This window comes from Diabrotica undecimpunctata, chromosome 11 (genome assembly GCF_040954645.1).
Source record: "Diabrotica undecimpunctata isolate CICGRU chromosome 11, icDiaUnde3, whole genome shotgun sequence".
In the NCBI taxonomy this organism is placed as follows: domain Eukaryota; kingdom Metazoa; phylum Arthropoda; class Insecta; order Coleoptera; family Chrysomelidae; genus Diabrotica; species Diabrotica undecimpunctata.
The window spans coordinates 24,429,662-24,452,746 of NC_092813.1; the positions used below are offsets into that span (position 1 = coordinate 24,429,662).

Genomic DNA, 23,085 nt, shown 5'->3' on the forward strand with positions numbered 1-23,085 from the left:
TAAGACCTTTATACTAAATAATCTTTGATTAAACTCCAGCAAAAAGTTTTGTGCTCTTAATAAAAACAAGCAACTTTATGAAGAGTATAAAGATTTCTTCTGGCTCAATATTTGTTTTGTCCTTGTATATCAGATATGTAAAAAACACATTCTTTGCAATTAAGTGGAACCTTGCCAGATATGCATAATATTATTAACAATAATTGCCGCAGTAACGAGGCGATTCGTCACAGATTGATATAATACAAAAGTAGCTAGAAGAGTAGTCAAGGTCAATAACAATAGATCACTATTCAATCGTTAATTGTAATTAAACATATGTAATCTCAATTACTCGTAGTGAATAGTCACAACAGACGAATTTAAAGTTAACCTCCTATCATCGTCAACTAAGTCTGTTGTTAGTCAATAACCGTTAATCTGTAAATAGTGAGATGTAGCAATAGATGTAAGAATGTAAGAACAGATTTATACATATATTTACAACGCTCCGTATTACGAAGACTAGAACCCCCAGAGATGCACGACCGGCTTATAGAGACAAGACAAGAATACCTGCCTTATCTTATGGCGTTCCATGTACAGTTGTCACTTTATCATACGTTTTTCTCTCTATTTTTCATTTTCTGAAACATGATTCACTCTACCTATGTTGCAAAGATGTTTCCTCAAATGAAAGTGCCCATTTCTCATCTCTCTTATGATATGATCAACTAGATTAGCCAAAAGTCTTTTGTCAATGTTGTTAATAATTTTCTTTAAATGGGTGTGCTTCTTTTTTGCACTCCATTTATTTTTATACTTTTTCAACCACCTTTTTATTTTATTTCTAACAAATTGTGACACCGTAGAATCATTCTGAATCTTGAATTAGTTATTAGTAATTAAGTTAATATAGTATTAGTTGTTTGTTCTATATTTAATACCCGTTACTATAGGAGATTAGTTAGATGATGGTATTCATTTCTCCCATGCTCTGATATTAGTTCAACTGAAAGAGGGGTTCCTCAAATAATGTGCCAGGGATATTTGTATGACTTCTACATGGGTCCCTTGTTGGGTCTTCACATATTGTAACCTCAGGATAGTTAAAAAAGCTAAAGTTTATTTCCTTGTATCCTTATTTATAGTATTTTTGTTAGATTCTTTCATCATCAATATTATAATACAGTTTTATGCCTACAATTTTATCATTAAATAATAATATTTTTTGGCTCTTCTGAAAACGACAAGAAGACAAGAACAGAAAAATCAAAAAACAAACCCGAAAAAATGTCTAATTTGAAAACAAACACATCTATTAATCCAATATTCTCTAAGCAGCCCTCGAAATCTCAGAAAAATGTTAAAGACAATAAATACGAAAAATTTAATAAATATGAACAAAAGAGATTGCTAGAAAGTAAGACATCTAGAAGTAGATCCAATTCAAGAGAAAGAGTTGGAAAAAGACCGAGGTCCGAATCGGAGGACGAGGAACTAGCTGAAATTAGAAAAAGAAGGCAAATATATGAAGCGGAGTTTGCTGAAATATCTAGAAAATTAAAATTAGGTAAGGTTGATTATTAAAAATAAACTGTAAACTTAAAGAAATAGAGAAAGAAAGAAAATTGTGTAAAGTTGGACAAAATAAATTTTACGCTACATTTATGTTCTCTTGTATAACACATTAGGTTTTATAAATAAAAAATTCATGCGTTAATGTAAAATTATACTCCACACTTCTCTTGTACTTTTAATTCTAATTTTCTTCCGAATCGATAAAAATGTCGATTTACTTAGTGGCACATACTTTTAAAGAGCATTTTTATACGATTCGATCGTATATCGCACTCGAAAATTTTACCGCGTCCTTCGAAATTTACATTCAAATTTTATTGAAGTAGTCGACTACCTATAAGCCATCCTGCAACAAAAATATTTGGAAAGCGAGATGCAGTAAGAAGAAGAACATCCTGGTTGAAAATCTTCAGAACCTGGTTCAACACAACATATGTGCAGCTTTTTACCGCTGCTCAAGATAACACAAAGGTTGCCAGGATGATCGCCAACATTCATCACAGATAGGACACCAAGAAATACCTTCTGTTTCGAAGTTTTTGAAATATTAGCTACTAATACATCGTAACAAACCTACCGACATTGACATCTGTTATTTACAGTTATCAAAAATTAACTAGAGCTATAGGTGTGTCGGGAGTTCCCGGTCATCTAAGATTCGACTCACCGGCTCCAGCTCACTTTAGAGAACCGCATCACTTTGTGAGGTGACGGGAGTTATAGTCGTTGACCCCATAAGCCAATACCCTAAATCCGATGCGTCACCACCTGAACTATGATCGACCTGAATATAAAGTGCAACTTGCGAATTATTGTTTTATTTTCCAATGTGTAATGTATTTCATTTTAATTAATTATTATTCAGTCTGATTTGAAACTTTGTACAGTGAAGTCTGATTTTAATATTGTAACTTTTAAGAACGCAATAAAGTTCTCTCGCATTTGTAAATTAAATAATTATTTTTTAAAAATTGTCCCTGAAGGGCAGAAACTATCAGTGGCGCAGTCTTAGTGGATTTTTTGTAGAATTCCATTGCGGATATTCGTGAGTTTTAACTCTTTGACGAAAAAAGAACCGGTTTCCGTTTTTCATAAACTTTTCGAACTGTCAGTGATTTTGGGCTCCATCAGGACATCCAGAATTTCCAGGGATATCAGAATAAACAAGCAGAAGTACATAAATGTGGTAAGCTAATAATTTTTATTCATATTCAGACTCCTCTTTGCCTATTAAATCCTTTTGTGAAAATAATAGTCAAGAGTACGTATTATTTACTTATTATTTTTGATAGATAAGAATATAATTAAGAAAGAAAAAAAGTATTAAATAAAAATAAAATGACTTCACCAAGTACTTCAAATGCTACTATTATTGTACCTAAGTTAGATATCGCAAATTTAGCCATTATTCCTCGTTTTGATGGCAATATCAATAAACTTTATAGATTTATAAATGCTACCGAATCAATCTTACAACATTATTTTGATACAACTAATCCTAATAGCTTTCAAAATTGTTTATTATTGAACGGTATATTAAATAAATTAGAAGGAAGAGCTGAAGAAATAATTGCGATTAGCGGCAATACTGATTGGGATGGTATAAAAATACATTAATTTTAAATTTTGCTGATCAAAGAGACGAAAATTGTCTAAACCAGGATCTAGTTAATCTTCAACAAAAGCCAAACGAAACACCTTATCAATTTCATGAAAAGGTGCTAGATTTATTAAATTCTATTTGTAGCTATATAGATTTACACCATCTTGGTCAGGAACGTACATATAAACGAGATTTCTTTAACAAACAAGCATTGAAAACATTTTTAGCAGGTTTAAGAGAACCTTTAGGACCCATAATTCGTGCAATGAGACCACAATCTATCGAGCAAGCTATACAATTCATTAAAGAAGAAGATAATATTAAATACTATCAAAAAAGTCAAAATTTTAATACTAATAATAATAATAATAATAGTAACAAATATTCTAGAAAACCAAACTATAACTTTCATTTAAATTCCCAAATAAATTCTCGCAATGATAGACATTTTCAACCTTCACAATCACATCAGTATCAAAGAAACACTCCCCAAAACTATCAGTATAATGTCCAAAATTCTAATAGGCCAACCCAAAATGTTTGGCGACCAAATCCAAATTTTGTTCCCAACAGACCCACTAACATGAGTACATCTACTAGAAATAGTATTCCCCAGTTCAGAAATAGCTTTCAAAACTCTAACAAGCCAGCTCAGAACGCTTGGCGATCAAATCCCAATTTTACTCCAAACACATCTACTCCTATGAGTACAACTACTAGAAATAGTACTCCCCAATTCAGGAATAATTTCCACAACCCTAGAAATCCAAATCAAAATTTTACATTCGAAGAACTATATAATACTGAATACGAATCGATCAATAATAGTGATTACCAAAATACTCCTCAGACTTCTCATCAACAAACTTATGATATTGCTAACGAACAGCATCATCAAAATTTTCAAGACGGCATCTTTCAAAACCAACCGACTTAATAGAATTAAATTTTTCCACAAATAAAAGAGAACTGCCATATATTCAGATTCATGATCCTCCATTAAAGTTACTGGTAGATACAGGTTCCTCTAAATCTTTTTTAAACCCCGAAAAAGCTAACCTTTTCTACAAAAATTATATCTTATGGACCCTTTGTTGTTTCCGCAGTATTTCAAAGTACAAAGAAAGACTTTTGTGCAGAAATCCCCATTTTTTCAGAATTTAATCAGGAAGGTAAGATTAAGTTCCATCTTTTTGATTTTCATAGAAGTTTCGATGGTCTTTTAGGACTAGATAACATAAAATATCTTAATGCTAAGTTAGATTTCGTAAATTCCCAATTAACTACTCCATATTCTAGTATACCTATAACATACTATAAATCTGACCTAAAAATAATCTTTAAACAAAAATTGGACCCCTTATCTTGTAGTGTAGCTAAAATTCCAGTTTCTCAAAAATCAGGATGTATATTTATCCCTGACCAAACTATTCAAAAATGTGAAATCCCTGCATGTCTCTCGCACGCAATAGACGGTTTTGCTCTAGTCGAAATCTATAACCGAACCCAAGATGAAATTTTTATCACCTTAGATGCTCCAATTGATACTGTTCCTTTTGACGAAAATTGTCATAAATTATTCCATGCAGACATAGTGCCTGCAGACGAAATCGAAAAATTTAATATTGAAAATTTAATCCGTACATCTCATATGAACTCTGAAGAAAAACAAAATATTCTAAAAACTTGTAATAAATACTCTAATCTTTTTCATAGCGAGGATAAACCTCGCTATGAAAAAGATTAATTTACAAATAGAGTTAAGCATTTTATAAAAACTAAGGATGAACTACCTATTTATAGTAAATCGTATAGATACCCTTTTGTTCATAAACCAGAAGTAAATAGTCAAATAAACAAAATGTTGGAACAAGGAATTATTAGACCAAGCAACTCACCTTGGTCCTCGCCTATCTGGGTAGTACCCAAAAAAGCAGATGCATCAGGAAAAAAGAAATGGAGAATTGTCGTAGATTATAGGAAACTGAACGAGAAAACAATTCCAGACAAATACCCATTACCAAATATTATCGATACACTTGATAAATTAGGCAGATGCAACTATTTTAGTACACTTGATCTAGCTAGTGGTTTTCATCAGATTGAGATGCACCCAGACGATATTCCCAAGACAGCTTTCAATATTGAGAATGGACATTATGAATATGTTCATATGCCATTTGGACTCAAGAATGCTCCTGCAACTTTTCAGAGAGTTATGGACGATATTCTGCGAGGTCTTCAAGATGACATCTGTCTTGTTTACTTAGACGATATAATTATTTTTTCTACCTCACTACAAGAGCATATTGTAAATTTAGAAAAAGTTTTTAAACGTTTACAAGCTAATAATTTTAAAATACAACTAGATAAGTGTGAATTTCTAAGAAAAGAAGTAGCGTATCTTGGTCATATTGTAACTACAGAAGGTGTAAAACCAAACAAAGAAAAGATTAATGCAATTGTCAAATATCCAATTCCTAAAACAGCATGCGAAATAAAAGGATTTTTAGGATTGTTAGGATATTACAGGAGATTTATAAAAGATTTTGCCAGATTAACTAAACCATTAACGAAATGTTTAAAAAAGGATGCTAAGATAGAACACACTCCAGAATTTGTAAAATGTTTCGAAGATTGCAAAAATTTATTAATTAATGAACCTATACTTCAGTATCCAGATTTTGATAAAGATTTTATATTAACTACTGATGCAAGTAATGTAGCAGTAGGAGCCGTATTATCTCAACTGGTAAATGGTCAAGACAAACCAGTAGCTTATGCCTCGAGAACATTAAACTAGTCCGAACAAAACTACAGTGTTATAGAAAAAGAACTTCTTGCGATAGTATGGGCAACTAAATATTTTAGGCCTTATCTATTTGGAAGACAGTTTAAAATTATGACAGACCATAAACCTTTACAGTGGCTTATGTCTCTAAAAGAACCAAATTCACGATTAGTAAGATGGCGTTTAAAATTAGAGGAATTTGATTACATAATCAAATACAAGAAAGGAAGTTGCAATGCAAATGCAGACTCCCTATCTAGAATAGAGATTCATTGTAATGAATTTTTAAAATACATGGAAGAACAAAATAAGACTCCGACGATGATGATAGCGTTTCGATGGCTGTAAATATCGACGATGACATTAACGAAGAAAACATAGAACAAGGAAATGACCAAGATAATGACATTGAAGATAACAATGATGATGGAGAAACTGTACATACTAGTATAGAAGATTTAATACTAGGAATGCTCATTTCTGATAAACATCTCAATGTTTTTGATCACCAAATTGTAATTGATTTTGTTTTACACTCAGCTGCCAAACCAAAAATTGAAAAAATATTTCCCAACAGAAAAAGACTTTATATCCAAATTTCAAAAAATAATATTGTACAAGAAACTATTAATATATTTAAAAATTACATTGACCCAAAATACAAATATGCTGTGTACTTCAAAGAAGACACCTTTATACCAGAAATATTAGAAACGTTAAAAAACACATTTAAAAATTCTGCCTACAAGTTAATAAAATGTAAGAGCATCTTAAAAGATTTAGTAGACAAAGATGAACAGCATGAAAAAATAAGGTTATTTCATGAAGGAAAAACCAATCACCGAGGCATTCTAGAAACAGAAACTAGAATTAAACGTACCTACTATTGGCCAGGAATAAAACAAGATGTAACAGATTTTATAAATAATTGTAATATTTGCCAAGTAAATAAATATGATCGTAATCCGCCAAATCAAAAATTAATGATTACACCCACAGCTACGAAACCGTTTGAAATAATATTTGCAGACACTTTTCAAAGTCAAAGCCAAAAATTTCTTACTATAATAGACACATTTTCTAAATACGGTCAAGCATACCCACTTTCAGCTTTGACAAGTACTGAAATTGTAAGAGCTTTTCTAACCTTCATGACACATCATGGAATTCCTGATCTCGTAACTATGGACCGAGGCACAGAATTAAAAAACTCTGTTGTACAAGAATTCTTCGACATACATAAAGTAAAAATTCATTATGTTACTACAAATAGTACCCAATCTAAAGGATCTATAGAGAGATTTCATTCTACTCTAATAGAACACCTACGAATAATTAGAAGTAAATCAGATAGAAAAATTCATATCTTAAATCAAATGCCTTATGCTATTTTAGGATATAATAACTCAATACATTCCGTAACTCAACAAAAGCCTATAGATATTATAAATGGACACATTAACACTAAAGAAATATTTGATATGAACATAGACCAAAAACTGATTAATAATTATATGCAGAAACATAGAGATATGACCAAAGAGATCTATAAAGAACTTAATAAAAAATTGACCGAACAAAAAGAAAAATGTATTGAATATCACAATAAGGATCGACACGAACCATTTACATACGAAGAAGACAGGATGATGTGATGTGTTTCAGTGATATTTACAGGAAAAACACTACACTTGTACGAAATAAACTTAACCCTAAATTTATGAAAGATAGAGTTGTTAAAGATACAAAAATTAAAGTTGCTACTCAAAAAAGACTTTTACATAAACAAAACTTAAGACGACCAAAAACTAACCGGAAAAAACTCTTGCAGGTTCCTAATGACAACGATGATAGTCCTGGGCCTTCAACAAGCCGAGACTAAAGACTTAATAAACAAATTTTATTATCGACAGATATTGTACAGAATTTTAATAATACTATTTCTCTCATAAAGAGTAACCAAAAAGTAATTTTCTCTGGTTTAGAATCTATTCGTTCAAACCTTAATAAATTTATTTTTAATTTTGAAGATTTCCTTATAATTTGAAATATTTTAGATCAATTAAGTATAAGTATAAATATTATAGGAAGAAGACGAAACTCCTGGCTAAAGAATCTACGGGAATGGTATAGCTGTAGCAGCAACGAATTGTTTCGGTCAGCAGTTTCGAAAATACGTATAGCCCTGATGATCGCCAACCTTCGGAACGAAGATGGCACATGAAGAAGAAGATAAATATTATATTACAGTTGCTAACAGAAATAGAAAACTCTATAACATTTGCGAGACTAGGTATTTTAAATAGTAGTATAGTAAAGATTAATGAACTAAAGTCAATATTAACTCAAATTATGAAATATCATTGAAGAAACGAACTAATTTATCCGAATATCACATCAGACATAAATAAATATTATAATATCTTAGAAACAGAAGCGTACTACTCCAACTTGACAATTGTTTTTATTGTCCATGTTCCAATAGCTTATCCCGACGAATACTTCTACTATCATTTATACTCGATTCCTACTGTAAATCGAACTACCACCCCCTAACACCTATCTGATAATGAATGAAAATTTTTACCAATACACATCTGTACCATGCTCCAATCTGAAGCCAAAATTCTTCTGTCCCGAGAATCATCTGAAAAGTAAAAATGAAGAAGACTGTCTATTCCAACTCCTTAAACTGAAATCTAATCCTACGAGATGCCAAAGAATAGAAGTTCAGATTTAAAAAAATATGATCCAACAAGTAGATGAGTCCCACTACATCGCTGTTTTGGTAACCAAAACCAAAATCCAAATGAACTGTACCAACACAGATCTTCAATTAATTTCTGGAAATTGTCTCATCACAGTTCCCTTCCAATGCCAGTTTAGCACAGAAGACCAAACATTTAGCAATAATCGCCTCATTTCTGAAAGTCAGCCACTATTACTTCCGAATATAGTTATTCCTCATCCTCATTAAGAAGAGATTCCCAAAGTTCATATCGAAGATGTCCAACTGGACCAGATTCATTTAGTTAAGAAGAAACAAGAAGAAATTAAAACATTGATACTTAAAAACTCAGAAGCTACTAGTCCTTTTAACTTTTGGAACCTATCAATAATATTTTTGATTATAATAATTTTTGCATATTTTGGTATTAAATGTATAAGAAAAACGAATTCGCAAAGAAAAGATGATAGTCCCATGGAGAGTGTTCACATCCAAGATGATCCTAAAGAAAACCTACCACAAGCCCAACCTAGGTCATTTTTCAATTCCATGAAAAATTCCAGAAACTAAGACCTGAATATAAAAGTGCAACTTGCGAATTATTATTTTATTTTCCAATGTGTAATGTATTTCATTTTAATTAATTATTATTCAGTCTGATTTGAAACTTTGTACAGTGAAGTCTGATTTTAATATTGTAACTTTTAAGAACGCAATAAAGTTCTCTCCCATTTGTAAATTAAATAATTATTTTTTAAAAATCGTCCCTGAATGGCAGAAACTACTAGTCGGGTCAGTCGGGTCAGCAGAGATCATATACAAACCAAATATATAATTTTCTCAAGTGGTCAACTTTAAACCTTACAAGACATATGTGTTTAAAGCATCCAGATAGTCATGCTATAATTTAGTTCAGTACATTTTTTTCAGCCCATTTGCTTCCTACCAGCAATAAGCAAAATTACAGAGCGAGTTATCTTAGTTAGGTTAAAAGAGGAGTTCGAGATGATAGGGACAATAGCAGAAGCGCAGTTCGGATTCAAAAGTGCATGCATACAAACTACAGTTATTGAGACTAGGTGAATACATCTTAAAAGAAGGGAAATATATAGCAGCCATTTTCTTGATGACAGCAAAGCCTTTGACAGAGTCTGGTAAGAAGGCTTGCTGTATAAAATACATGAAATACAAACTAATTTGGATATAGCGAAGCGATGACATATTTCTTCATTATCTCGTCTTACCTGGCCAACAAAAGGATCTAAGTTTGCATAGAACCAACACTATTTAAGGTCGGAAACATAGAGGCCGGAGTGCCACAAGGAGCATTGTTGTCGCCCTACCTATACACAATTTTCACGACTGATACCGAGCCTGTACTTTAACGACACTGCAATAGTAGCTAGTAGTAGCGATCTTGACCTGACAGCGAGATACTTACAAGCGACACTTAACCGTATGCAATTCTAGTGTATTAAGTAGAAAATCGCGATCAACCCGGATAACCCGGACTCAGGTTGTCATGTACAAAAAAGGTGCAACCTAACAATACTCCAATTGAATGGGCAAATAATTCCAAATACCTTGGTAATACGTTAGATAAAAAACTAACATTCACCGAGCATATCAACCAAACGGTACATAAGGCCAAGCTTCTTAGTAGTCTACTCCTACTCTCGTCACTAATAGGGTAAAAAAGTAGACTAAAGTTCAAAACAAAGATCAAAATTGTAAATGCTATAATTCTGCCAACCCTACATATGCCTCAGCGGCATGGGGTCACACGTGCAAGCCAAATCAGATGAAAATTCAAATCGTGCAAAACTTTATAATTAGGGAGGCTCTCAATCTTCGTAGATACGTACCTTTAAAGTTCTTATTTAGGGATTCTCAACAAAAGAGAGTCCTGAAAATGAGTGAAGAACGTGCACATGAAATCATTAACAACCATAGTCACAATCCGATCCAAACACTAAGAGCGTTGACAGACTACGATCCAAACGTGAGGACAGTATACAGACGGCCAAACGATCGCTTGATAACCTAAGGTAACCACAAGCCACCCTAACAACGCAATAACAGAAGGACTAAAAAACACAAAAAAAAATTACAAAAAATACAAAAGATCACTGCTCATTAAAAAAATAACCTTTACCACTCAATACTCTTTTCTTTCTATTAATATTTTAACTTCACCTTAACTAATAACCTTCTGTTCTTCAACTTCAACAGACAAGTCGTTGATGGCTCTCTATCCGGAACACACATGTATTTAGGGACCAGAGTCAAGATATAAAATTAAATTCAGTCAATCATAGAGAGAAAAGCTCTCTTTGAGCTACTAAAATTAGGTGGTCTAAACACTACCAAGGAAAACAGAGGATGTTCGCTTACCCAGGGCATCCAAAGTAATATCCAGTAGATAAGCCCCCCCTCCCCCATTCGTAAGTCACATGATGGGGAGGGGTGGTGAAATAGCTTGAGGGTCAGATAGGTATCCGGTGACCGATTTTTTCTCCGGACATGTCGATCCCACTGTTCAATGGAACACATATTTCCCTCGAGGCTGGGTTGTGCGAGTATGTGTGTTTGTGTGTGTGTGTGTGTGTTTACACCATGAGTCGATGGTTAATTAAAAATTAAAAATATTTATAACAAAACTATGACGATGATACAATTTTTAACTATTATTTATTCTTTTAATTTAAACATAAGTGTATGTATCATTTAGCGCATTTTATTTGCAAAACCATCCTCTACAACCTGCTAATTTACATTTAGAAGCGAAGTCTTTTTCATGTTCCGGTAAATTATTCATTCCATATTTATATATATATATATATATACATATATATATATATATATATATATATATATATATATATATATATATATATATATATTGTTATGATATGTAAAATCGAGAAAAATATTGGGTTGATTAAAATATTTCAAAGTTAAAAAACATTAAAATAATTCAGATAAGTAGGATAATAAACAACAAACATTTCGAAGAAGGAAAGTTATTAAATTCTTGGATTACCTGTACTAAACAAAATGTAAGCTATACATAAATTATTTCTTTGTTATACTTGAGTGACCCGCATAATTTTAAGTGAAATCCAAAGACAATTGAAACGGGTTTTCCAAATACATTAAATGCAGTGAGTAAAGACAATAGAAGGGATTTTAGAAAGAGGTTTTTGTTAGTTTTTAAGAATTATAGAAAAATATTATTTGTAAATAAGTTTTAGGAAATTTATAATTATGGGTAAAAATTTGTTTGTTATCGAAATGAAAAAATGGGGGAATTGTGACGAGTTTTGATTGGCGGAGATTGAAAAAGGTGGGATAGGTATGTAGGAGTGAGAGTTTGGCTAGATTTAGGAGAGAAAAAAGATAATCAGTTGGTTTTCCAAGTCTGTAAGACGAACAGTAATTGTTCTCTGGCGATTCCCGAGAAGTAGCAAGCAGTAGTGTTGAATGTTAGTGAGTTTTTGTGGAGTTAGTGTATCTGACAGAGCTGAAGCAACAAAATATTGTAAGTCATATTTTTCTACTTATATTTCAAGAGTCACTGTTCAGGCCAACGAGAGATTCAGTTTATCGTAAAGAGAAGATATTCCAAGAGTCATTTTTCACTCGGGCCAACGAGAGATTCAGTTTATCGAGAGGAGAAAGGCTATCATAATTTGAATGATTTGTGCTTTTGAAGGAGATCATTAAGGACGATATACTTGCAACAATCTGTTGTAAGATTGCTGATTACATAGGGAGCGTTTGAGAGGAGATAATATAGTCTACAAGGAACAAGGATTTGGACCACTCATCATCAGAGAGAAATATTTTTGTTTTCTGCAGTTTTTTCTTTTATTGATAACACAATTTTTACACTTAATTTAGAAAGGATATAAATATTTTGATTAGGAGAGTTAGAATAGTTTGGGATTTTGAGATTTCAAATAATATTGTTTGTACCATTAATTTTGATTGTTCACGTACGTAGAACACAATTTTGAGAATCATTATATGAGATTTGTTTATTGAAAACTTTTGAGTGTGAATTATTTCATTATTTTTATTTCAATATATAGTGTTAGATCATATGTGTTTTTTATTATTCCGGTATTCTTTGGACCTTACCTTTCACATGTAGTAGCATAGATATTGAAGCACGAATTTAACCCTGAGATAAAATAATTAAAAATTGTGATAAAGTCATAATCATATCATTTAAATAATTTTAATTAATCAAAAAATGAATTAGCTAATTATTGCTTGGCGCACCAAGACTTTAAATATCACAATAACTGGCGCCCAACGTGGGGCTTGAAAATATCGCAGCTTTACATTTGAAGGAAGGGAAAGAGATCTGGAATAAGTACAGGTGATCCAGAGATAAAAACATATAACATTGAGGGAATTTGAATTTGAAAGTATTTTGACAATTTTTCCAGGGAATATAAATTTGATTTATTGATTGATCGTAGTTAGTGGATATTTACTGCTATTGAATTATTTGATTTTATTTTCTTTACCAATCGTACATTTGATATTTATTTTGAATTATTTGAATTTTACTGATTGCATATTTGATATTTGTCGTCAAAATTTAATACATTTGGGGAGAAATATTGTCGTGTTCTGAAACATATAGAGTGTTGTAAAATTTCACATTTGGCGGGGACAAAAACAGTAACGAAAAGAAACAACATGTCGACCACAAGGAGTCAAAGCAAAATGCAAGAAAGGAAGGAGGATAACAGAGAAGAGGAAACAATTGTTGAAGAAGGATCGGATAATGAAGGAAATGTTACAATAGTTGAGGAGAAAAAAGAATTATCAGGAATAGAGAAATTATTAGCAATGATGCAAATACAGACACAAACAATGAATGAAACATCAAAGAAAATGGATAGAAATCAACAAGAAACAAAACAAACAATGGAAGAAAACCAACGGGAAACAAGACAAGCAATAGAACTAAATAACAGGAATATAGAGCAGCGTTTGGAAAACTATGAACAAGAAATTAAAGGATGTGTTGAGGGGATAAAGAAAGAACTGATACAACAGATAGAAGAAATAACCATAAAGAATGCAAAACAAGACACAGAGATAAAAGATATCCAAAATACGATGAAGGAAATAAAGATTGTCCAGAAAAAGGAATTAGAACAGTTAGAAGAAAAATTTGAAATGGCGCTACAAGAAGACAGGAAGGAAGTAGAAAGAAGATTAAAGCAAAATGAAAAACAAATGGCAGAAATTGAACTAAGAGGGGTAGAGAGAAAAGAAGTTATCATCCATGGAACAAGCGAGGCGAAAATACAATTTGGCGGGGATATTCGGAAAACACACCCAGTACCGTTTGTTAAAAATCTGAAAACCAAATTACAACATATTAGATATTTTGACGATTGCAAAGAAACAATTAGAAACCATTTGAAAGAAGGAGCAGCGTTATGGTATGAAAGCAAGGAAGATGAGTTTGAAAATTGGACAGATTTTGAAAATAAATTTCTCAACTATTTCTGGGGGAAAAATAAACAGAGAGAAATCAACCAAGAGCTACAGAATGGAAAATATCACGAAAAAATGGGAATATCTGAAGAAAGATATGCTTTGCAGATATATAACAATTCAAAATATCTAGAATACAAATATTCTACCGAACAGCTGGTAGAAATGATCAGCAGACATTTTGAGGAAACGTTGGAAGATCACGTGATTTTGAGAAACTATCAAGATATTGATAGTTTGTGCCAATTCCTTCAATTAAAAGAAGCGAAAAGAAAAGAAATGAGAAATAGAAGACAACATGACCAATATAATGAACCGCAAAGAAGGTATTCATCAAATTATGACCAGAGAAACCGACATCCCAGATCAACAAACGAATATAGGCCGAGAAATTACAATAATTACAATAGACAACAAAATTACGATAACCGGAATAATACACAAAATAGAACAAATGGAAATCACAACAGGAATAGAGATGCACAAAATCCTCCGAATAGGAACACGAACGAACAAAGGGACGATAGAAATAATCAGAGATTCCAACGACAAAACAGAAGAGAGATGAATCATGTAGCAATAGAAAAGGAGGAAGAAGAAGTATTCAATGAATCCAGACAGGATTTTCAATATGGCATCCACTAAACAAAAGTAAAAAACTCTCCGGTATATTTTGTCACCCGAGAGAGTTCCAATTCCAATCTAATTTTTTTAGATGCATTTATAAAACATAAAGCGATTAAAATTCTGATTGATTCTGGATCGGAAATTTCGTTAATCAATAAAAAACTAGTAAAAGAATTAAATATGGACAGATTTGTGTATAAGATTCCGAGGGTTGCTTTAGTGGGTGCAAATAATAAAAAATTGACGACAGTAAACGAAGGTTTAGGAGTACGGATCAGAGTGGGAGACCAATTCTATATTATGCAATGTGTGGTGATCGAAGATCTAAATCATGATATGATACCGGGAATTGATGAATTGAGTGAAAAACATATCACCATCAATTTTTCGGAAAATCAACTGGAAATCAGAGCAGAACCAGACAACATAGAAGAAGAAAAGGAAACAGATAGGAGAAAATTTTCTGAAAGGATAAATGGACAAGAAAAACATAAAGAAATCAATATGACGGTAGAGGATAAATCGAAAGCTCAAGAAAAAAATAAATCCGAAGAGGAAAAGAGAATAAAAAAAAAGAAGAAGAGTTCGAAAAGAAAGCAGAAAAAAAAGGAAGTTATGAGCAGAAAAATGGAAGGAGCCGAAACATGGTGCTCGGAATACCAGATAGAAATTAAAGATAAAGAAAAAATAAAAGAAGGAATAACGGAAGAGGACAGAGAAGAAATGGCAATTATGGACGAGAATCCAGAATTTTGTGAAGAAGTAATACGGACAGTGAACACATGTGAACAAACTGAGGATGAAAGAAAAATAATATGTGGAGAAAACATGGAGAAGGAAATAGAGAAGATTTTAGAAAATTATGGAGATCTTATTAATGAAGAAAGCCGAGTGGCTAAAAATTATGAACATTCTTTTAAAGTTAAAAACTTAGAAAATTTTAAATCGAAAACATATCCAATCCCGTATAAATACAGGCAAAGCGTCGGACAGGAAATTGAAAATATGATCAAAGACAAGGTGATCGAAAGATGTGACTCTCCATATATCAACCCGATAGTATGCGTAAAAAAATCAAATGGTGATTTGCGATTATGTTTAGATGCAAGAAACATTAATTCGCACACAATCGCGCAATACGAAGCGCCTTTGAACATAGAAGCCATTTTTGGACGAATCACAGGATCACACATTTTCTCCAAAATCGATTTGAAACACAGTTTTTGGTTAATACCTTTGGCAGAAAAGTGTCGAAATTATACCGCTTTTTCTATCGACGGAGTGGTGTACCGATTTAGGGTAGTACCATTTGGACTACAAAGTGCATGCGCTGCTTTGGTTCGCGCATTACACACAATTTTAAATAGGCATGGAGAATTTGTTGTACATTACATAGATGATTTATTAATTTTCTCACCGGATATAACAAGCCATCTACGACATATTCATACTGTTCTCGAAGAACTTGATCAAGCCGGATTAAAATTAAATATTCAAAAGTGTCAGTTTTTCCAAAAAGAGGTATTGTATTTAGGATTCAAATTAGACACAAAAGGGATTAGTCTTGCAGAAGATAGAATCGAAGTCATAAACAACTACCCTAGGCCAACCAATTTAAAAACTTTGCGGGGATTTTTAGGAATGGTAAACTATTTCAAAAAGCTGATACCAGACCTCAGTACAAAAGAAATACCGCTAATAGCATTACTTAAGAAAAATGTCAGATGGAAATGGGGAACTGAACAAGAAATCGCTTTCAAAAATTTAAAAGGAGCGTTTTCCACAGCTGTAAGAGTGCACCACCCAAGATATGAGCAACCTTTCATTCTCAGGACCGATGCTTCCATAAAAAAATTTGCAGGGGTGTTATCACAGATACAAGACGATATAGAGGTGCCAATATGTTTTGTTTCCCGTGTAACCAAAACGTATGAGAGAAAATACAGCGTTACTGAATTAGAGTTTGCCAGTGTGTTATTTTGTGTAAACAAATTACGTTTTTACCTACTTGGGGCAAGATTCACCATTGAAACGGACCATGCAGCGTTGGTACACATAATGAAAAATAGGTTGGTAAATAATAGAATTCATAGGGGCATTCTTTTACTCCAAGAATATGATTTTGAATTTAAATATATCAAAGGAACGGACAATATTTTGGCTGATGCGTTGACGAGAGATGAACAATTCCGCAAAGAGGATCACAAAACTCTCCACGTAGGCATGAACATAATGAGAGAAGAAGCAGGCTTATTTTCTTTGGCCAAAATCAGGGAAAACCAGGAAGAATTGAATGAAAGAGAAAAGCAAAGGGCTGAACAAGAAAATAACCTATATTTTAAGAGGGTCGATGGTAAAGAACTCTATGTAATCACGGAGCAAATGGCAAAAGAAGTTTTTTTAAAGTTACACTGTGACAACGGACATATTGGAAGTAGAAAGGTGTGGCTTATGTTCAGGGAGAACTACATTTGTCGACAGGACTATACAATAGCCAAAGAGGTGACTCGAAATTGTGTGACATGCCAAAAGTGTAAAAGTAGGAACTTTAAAAATGAAAACGTCACAAAAAACGTCGTAGCTCGGAAGAAACTGGATATTGTTGCTATTGATACGTTGAGCGATTTGATACCAACAACTCAAAGGAATAAACACATATTAGTTATGGTGGATCTTTTCTCAAAATATGTTAAATTGTACGCATGCAGAACCACAAAAGGAATTGAAATACTTAGGAAGATAGACAATTTTATAGAAACGGTGGGAAGACCAGACAATATTTTATTGGACAATGCGACATATTTTAGGAACGAACGTTTTAAAAGGGAATTAAGAGAGAGGGGCATCGATACAAAATTTAAAAGCATCCGTCATCCACAGAGCAACCCATCGGAGCGTTTTATACAAGAAGTCACAAAATTTCTACGAATTGCCGCGGAAGAACATCATCGACATTGGGACAGAAAAGTGTTTGAGATCGAGACCTATTTGAATTGTGCTCCAAATACGGTTACCAAAGAGACGCCTTTATATATAATGAAAGGAACAATGCCTACAAGACCGTGGGAAGACACCGCCCCCAGACAATACGAAGAAGTGATCGAGTTGGTTCAAAGAAGATTGAGACGAAGTGGAGAGAAATATCTCCAAAGACAAGAGAGAACCCGAAGAAGAAGGCCGATCAAATTCCAGAAAGGAGATAAAGTCTTAGTGAAGGCACTGAGGGTGTTGAATTTACAAAATGGTATTTGTGCTAAATTGATGCCGATATTTGAAGGTCCATATAGGGTCAATACGGAAAATGGGGTAAATAGTTATGAATTAGCGCACATAGAGACAGGAAATATACGGGGTATTTTTAACATTCACGACATCTATCAATATCATGAATAGATTTTAATAACATAGTGAAATAATTTGATCCTGGAAAACTTTTGTCATTTTAAAATTTAACAAAGAGTTTTCGGCAGATCAAATGGCGGGGATTTGTTATGATATGTAAAATCGAGAAAAATATTGGGTTGATTAAAATATTTCAAAGTTAAAAAACATTAAAATAATTCAGATAAGTAGGATAATAAACAACAAAAATTTCGAAGAAGGAAAGTTATTAAATTCTTGGATTACCTGTACTAAACAAAATGTAAGCTATACATAAATTATTTATTTGTTATACTTGAGTGACCCGCATAATTTTAAGTGAAATCCAAAGACAATTGAAACGGGTTTTCCAAATACATTAAATGCAGTGAGTAAAGACAACAGAAGGGATTTTAGAAAGAGGTTTTTGTTAGTTTTTAAGAATGATAGAAAAATATTATTTGTAAATAAGTTTTAGGAAATTTATAATTATAGGTAAAAATTTGTTTGTTATCGAAATGAAAAAATGGGGGAATTGTGAAGAGTTTTGATTGGCGGAGATTGAAAAAGGTGGGATAGGTATGTAGGAGTGAGAGTTTGGCTAGATTTAGGAGAGAAAAAAGATAATCAGTTGGTTTTCCAAGTCTGTAAGACGAACAGTAATTGTTCTCTGGCGATTCCCGAGAAGTAGCAAGCAGTAGTGTTGAATGTTAGTGAGTTTATGTGGAGTTAGTGTATCTGACAGAAGCTGAAGCAACAAAATATTGTAAGTCATATTTTTCTACTTATATTCCAAGAGTCACTGTTCAGGCCAACGAGAGATTCAGTTTATCGTAAAGAGAAGATATTCCAAGAGTCATTGTTCACTCGGGCCAACGAGAGATTCAGTTTATCGAGAGGAGAAAGGCTATCATAATTTGAATGATTTGTGCTTTTGAAGGAGATCATTAAGGACGATATACTTGCAACAATCTGTTGTAAGATTGCTGATTACATAGGAACAAGGATTTGGACCACTCATCATCAGAGAGAGATATTTTTGTTTTCTGCAGTTTTTTCTTTTATTGATAACACAATTTTTACACTTAATTTAGAAAGGATATAAATATTTTGATTAGGAGAGTTAGAATAGTTTGGGATTTTGAGATTTCAATTAATATTGTTTGTACCATTAATTTTGATTGTTCACGTACGTAGAACACAATATATATATATATATATATATATATATATATATATATATATTATTGTGATATTTAAAGTCTTGGTGCGCCAAGCAATAATTAGCTAATTCATTTTTTGATTAATTAAAATTATTTAAATGATATGATTATGACTCTATCACAATTTTTAATTATTTTATCTCAGGGTTAAATTCGTGCTTTAATATCTATGCTATTACATGTGAAAGGTAAGGTCCAAAGAATACCGGAATAATAAAAAACACATATGATCTAACACTATATATTGAAATAAAAATAATGAAATAATTCACATTCAAAAGTTTTCAATAAACAAATCTCATATAATGATTCTCAAAATTGTGTTCTACGTACGTGAACAATCAAAATTAATGGTACAAACAATATTAATTGAAATCTCAAAATCCCAAACTATTCTAACTCTCCTAATCAAAATATTTATATCCTTTCTAAATTAAGTGTAAAAATTGTGTTATCAATAAAAGAAAAAACTGCAGAAAACAAAAATATCTCTCTCTGATGATGAGTGGTCCAAATCCTTGTTCCTATGTAATCAGCAATCTTACAACAGATTGTTGCAAGTATATCGTCCTTAATGATCTCCTTCAAAAGCACAAATCATTCAAATTATGATAGCCTTTCTCCTCTCGATAAACTGAATCTCTCGTTGGCCCGAGTGAACAATGACTCTTGGAATATCTTCTCTTTACGATAAACTGAATCTCTCGTTGGCCTGAACAGTGACTCTTGGAATATAAGTAGAAAAATATGACTTACAATATTTTGTTGCTTCAGCTTCTGTCAGATACACTAACTCCACATAAACTCACTAACATTCAACACTACTGCTTGCTACTTCTCGGGAATCGCCAGAGAACAATTACTGTTCGTCTTACAGACTTGGAAAACCAACTGATTATCTTTTTTCTCTCCTAAATCTAGCCAAACTCTCACTCCTACATACCTATCCCACCTTTTTCAATCTCCGCCAATCAAAACTCTTCACAATTCCCCCATTTTTTCATTTCGATAACAAACAAATTTTTACCTATAATTATAAATTTCCTAAAACTTATTTACAAATAATATTTTTCTATCATTCTTAAAAACTAACAAAAACCTCTTTCTAAAATCCCTTCTGTTGTCTTTACTCACTGCATTTAATGTATTTGGAAAACCCGTTTCAATTGTCTTTGGATTTCACTTAAAATTATGCGGGTCACTCAAGTATAACAAATAAATAATTTATGTATAGCTTACATTTTGTTTAGTACAGGTAATCCAAGAATTTAATAACTTTCCTTCTTCGAAATTTTTGTTGTTTATTATCCTACTTATCTGAATTATTTTAATGTTTTTTAACTTTGAAATATTTTAATCAACCCAATATTTTTCTCGATTTTACATATCATAACAAATCCCCGCCATTTGATCTGCCGAAAACTCTTTGTTAAATTTTAAAATGACAAAAGTTTTCCAGGATCAAATTATTTCACTATGTTATTAAAATCTATTCATGATATTGATAGATGTCGTGAATGTTAAAAATACCCCGTATATTTCCTGTCTCTATGTGCGCTAATTCATAACTATTTACCCCATTTTCCGTATTGACCCTATATGGACCTTCAAATATCGGCATCAATTTAGCACAAATACCATTTTGTAAATTCAACACCCTCAGTGCCTTCACTAAGACTTTATCTCCTTTCTGGAATTTGATCGGCCTTCTTCTTCGGGTTCTCTCTTGTCTTTGGAGATATTTCTCTCCACTTCGTCTCAATCTTCTTTGAACCAACTCGATCACTTCTTCGTATTGTCTGGGGGCGGTGTCTTCCCACGGTCTTGTAGGCATTGTTCCTTTCATTATATATAAAGGCGTCTCTTTGGTAACCGTATTTGGAGCACAATTCAAATAGGTCTCGATCTCAAACACTTTTCTGTCCCAATGTCGATGATGTTCTTCCGCGGCAATTCGTAGAAATTTTGTGACTTCTTGTATAAAACGCTCCGATGGGTTGCTCTGTGGATGACGGATGCTTTTAAATTTTGTATCGATGCCCCTCTCTCTTAATTCCCTTTTAAAACGTTCGTTCCTAAAATATGTCGCATTGTCCAATAAAATATTGTCTGGTCTTCCCACCGTTTCTATAAAATTGTCTATCTTCCTAAGTATTTCAATTCCTTTTGTGGTTCTGCATGCGTACAATTTAACATATTTTGAGAAAAGATCCACCATAACTAATATGTGTTTATTCCTTTGAGTTGTTGGTATCAAATCGCTCAACGTATCAATAGCAACAATATCCAGTTTCTTCCGAGCTACGACGTTTTTTGTGACGTTTTCATTTTTAAAGTTCCTACTTTTACACTTTTGGCATGTCACACAATTTCGAGTCACCTCTTTGGCTATTGTATAGTCCTGTCGACAAATGTAGTTCTCCCTGAACATAAGCCACACCTTTCTACTTCCAATATGTCCGTTGTCACAGTGTAACTTTAAAAAAACTTCTTTTGCCATTTGCTCCGTGATTACATAGAGTTCTTTACCATCGACCCTCTTAAAATATAGGTTATTTTCTTGTTCAGCCCTTTGCTTTTCTCTTTCATTCAATTCTTCCTGGTTTTCCCTGATTTTGGCCAAAGAAAATAAGCCTGCTTCTTCTCTCATTATGTTCATGCCTACGTGGAGAGTTTTGTGATCCTCTTTGCGGAATTGTTCATCTCTCGTCAACGCATCAGCCAAAATATTGTCCGTTCCTTTGATATATTTAAATTCAAAATCATATTCTTGGAGTAAAAGAATGCCCCTATGAATTCTATTATTTACCAACCTATTTTTCATTATGTGTACCAACGCTGCATGGTCCGTTTCAATGGTGAATCTTGCCCCAAGTAGGTAAAAACGTAATTTGTTTACACAAAATAACACACTGGCAAACTCTAATTCAGTAACGCTGTATTTTCTCTCATACGTTTTGGTTACACGGGAAACAAAACATATTGGCACCTCTATATCGTCTTGTATCTGTGATAACACCCCTGCAAATTTTTTTATGGAAGCATCGGTCCTGAGAATGAAAGGTTGCTCATATCTTGGGTGGTGCACTCTTACAGCTGTGGAAAACGCTCCTTTTAAATTTTTGAAAGCGATTTCTTGTTCAGTTCCCCATTTCCATCTGACATTTTTCTTAAGTAATGCTATTAGCGGTATTTCTTTTGTACTGAGGTCTGGTATCAGCTTTTTGAAATAGTTTACCATTCCTAAAAATCCCCGCAAAGTTTTTAAATTGGTTGGCCTAGGGTAGTTGTTTATGACTTCGATTCTATCTTCTGCAAGACTAATCCCTTTTGTGTCTAATTTGAATCCTAAATACAATACCTCTTTTTGGAAAAACTGACACTTTTGAATATTTAATTTTAATCCGGCTTGATCAAGTTCTTCGAGAACAGTATGAATATGTCGTAGATGGCTTGTTATATCCGGTGAGAAAATTAATAAATCATCTATGTAATGTACAACAAATTCTCCATGCCTATTTAAAATTGTGTGTAATGCGCGAACCAAAGCAGCGCATGCACTTTGTAGTCCAAATGGTACTACCCTAAATCGGTACACCACTCCGTCGATAGAAAAAGCGGTATAATTTCGACACTTTTCTGCCAAAGGTATTAACCAAAAACTGTGTTT

General features: G+C 32.8%; 1 protein-coding gene across 2 annotated transcripts in view; it reads left to right on the plus strand.

The window, feature by feature from the left end:
* Positions 1-1,235: 1,235 nt before the first annotated feature.
* The window catches only part of LOC140452585 (uncharacterized), a 112,721-nt gene continuing 90,871 nt past the window's right edge, over positions 1,236-23,085 (plus strand). For both annotated transcript variants that reach the window (XM_072546900.1, XM_072546901.1), the window contains exon 1: positions 1,236-1,552. In XM_072546900.1, the coding sequence (XP_072403001.1) occupies positions 1,273-1,552 (280 nt within the window). In that variant the 5' untranslated portion in view covers positions 1,236-1,272. The remainder of the gene's footprint in view (positions 1,553-23,085) is intronic.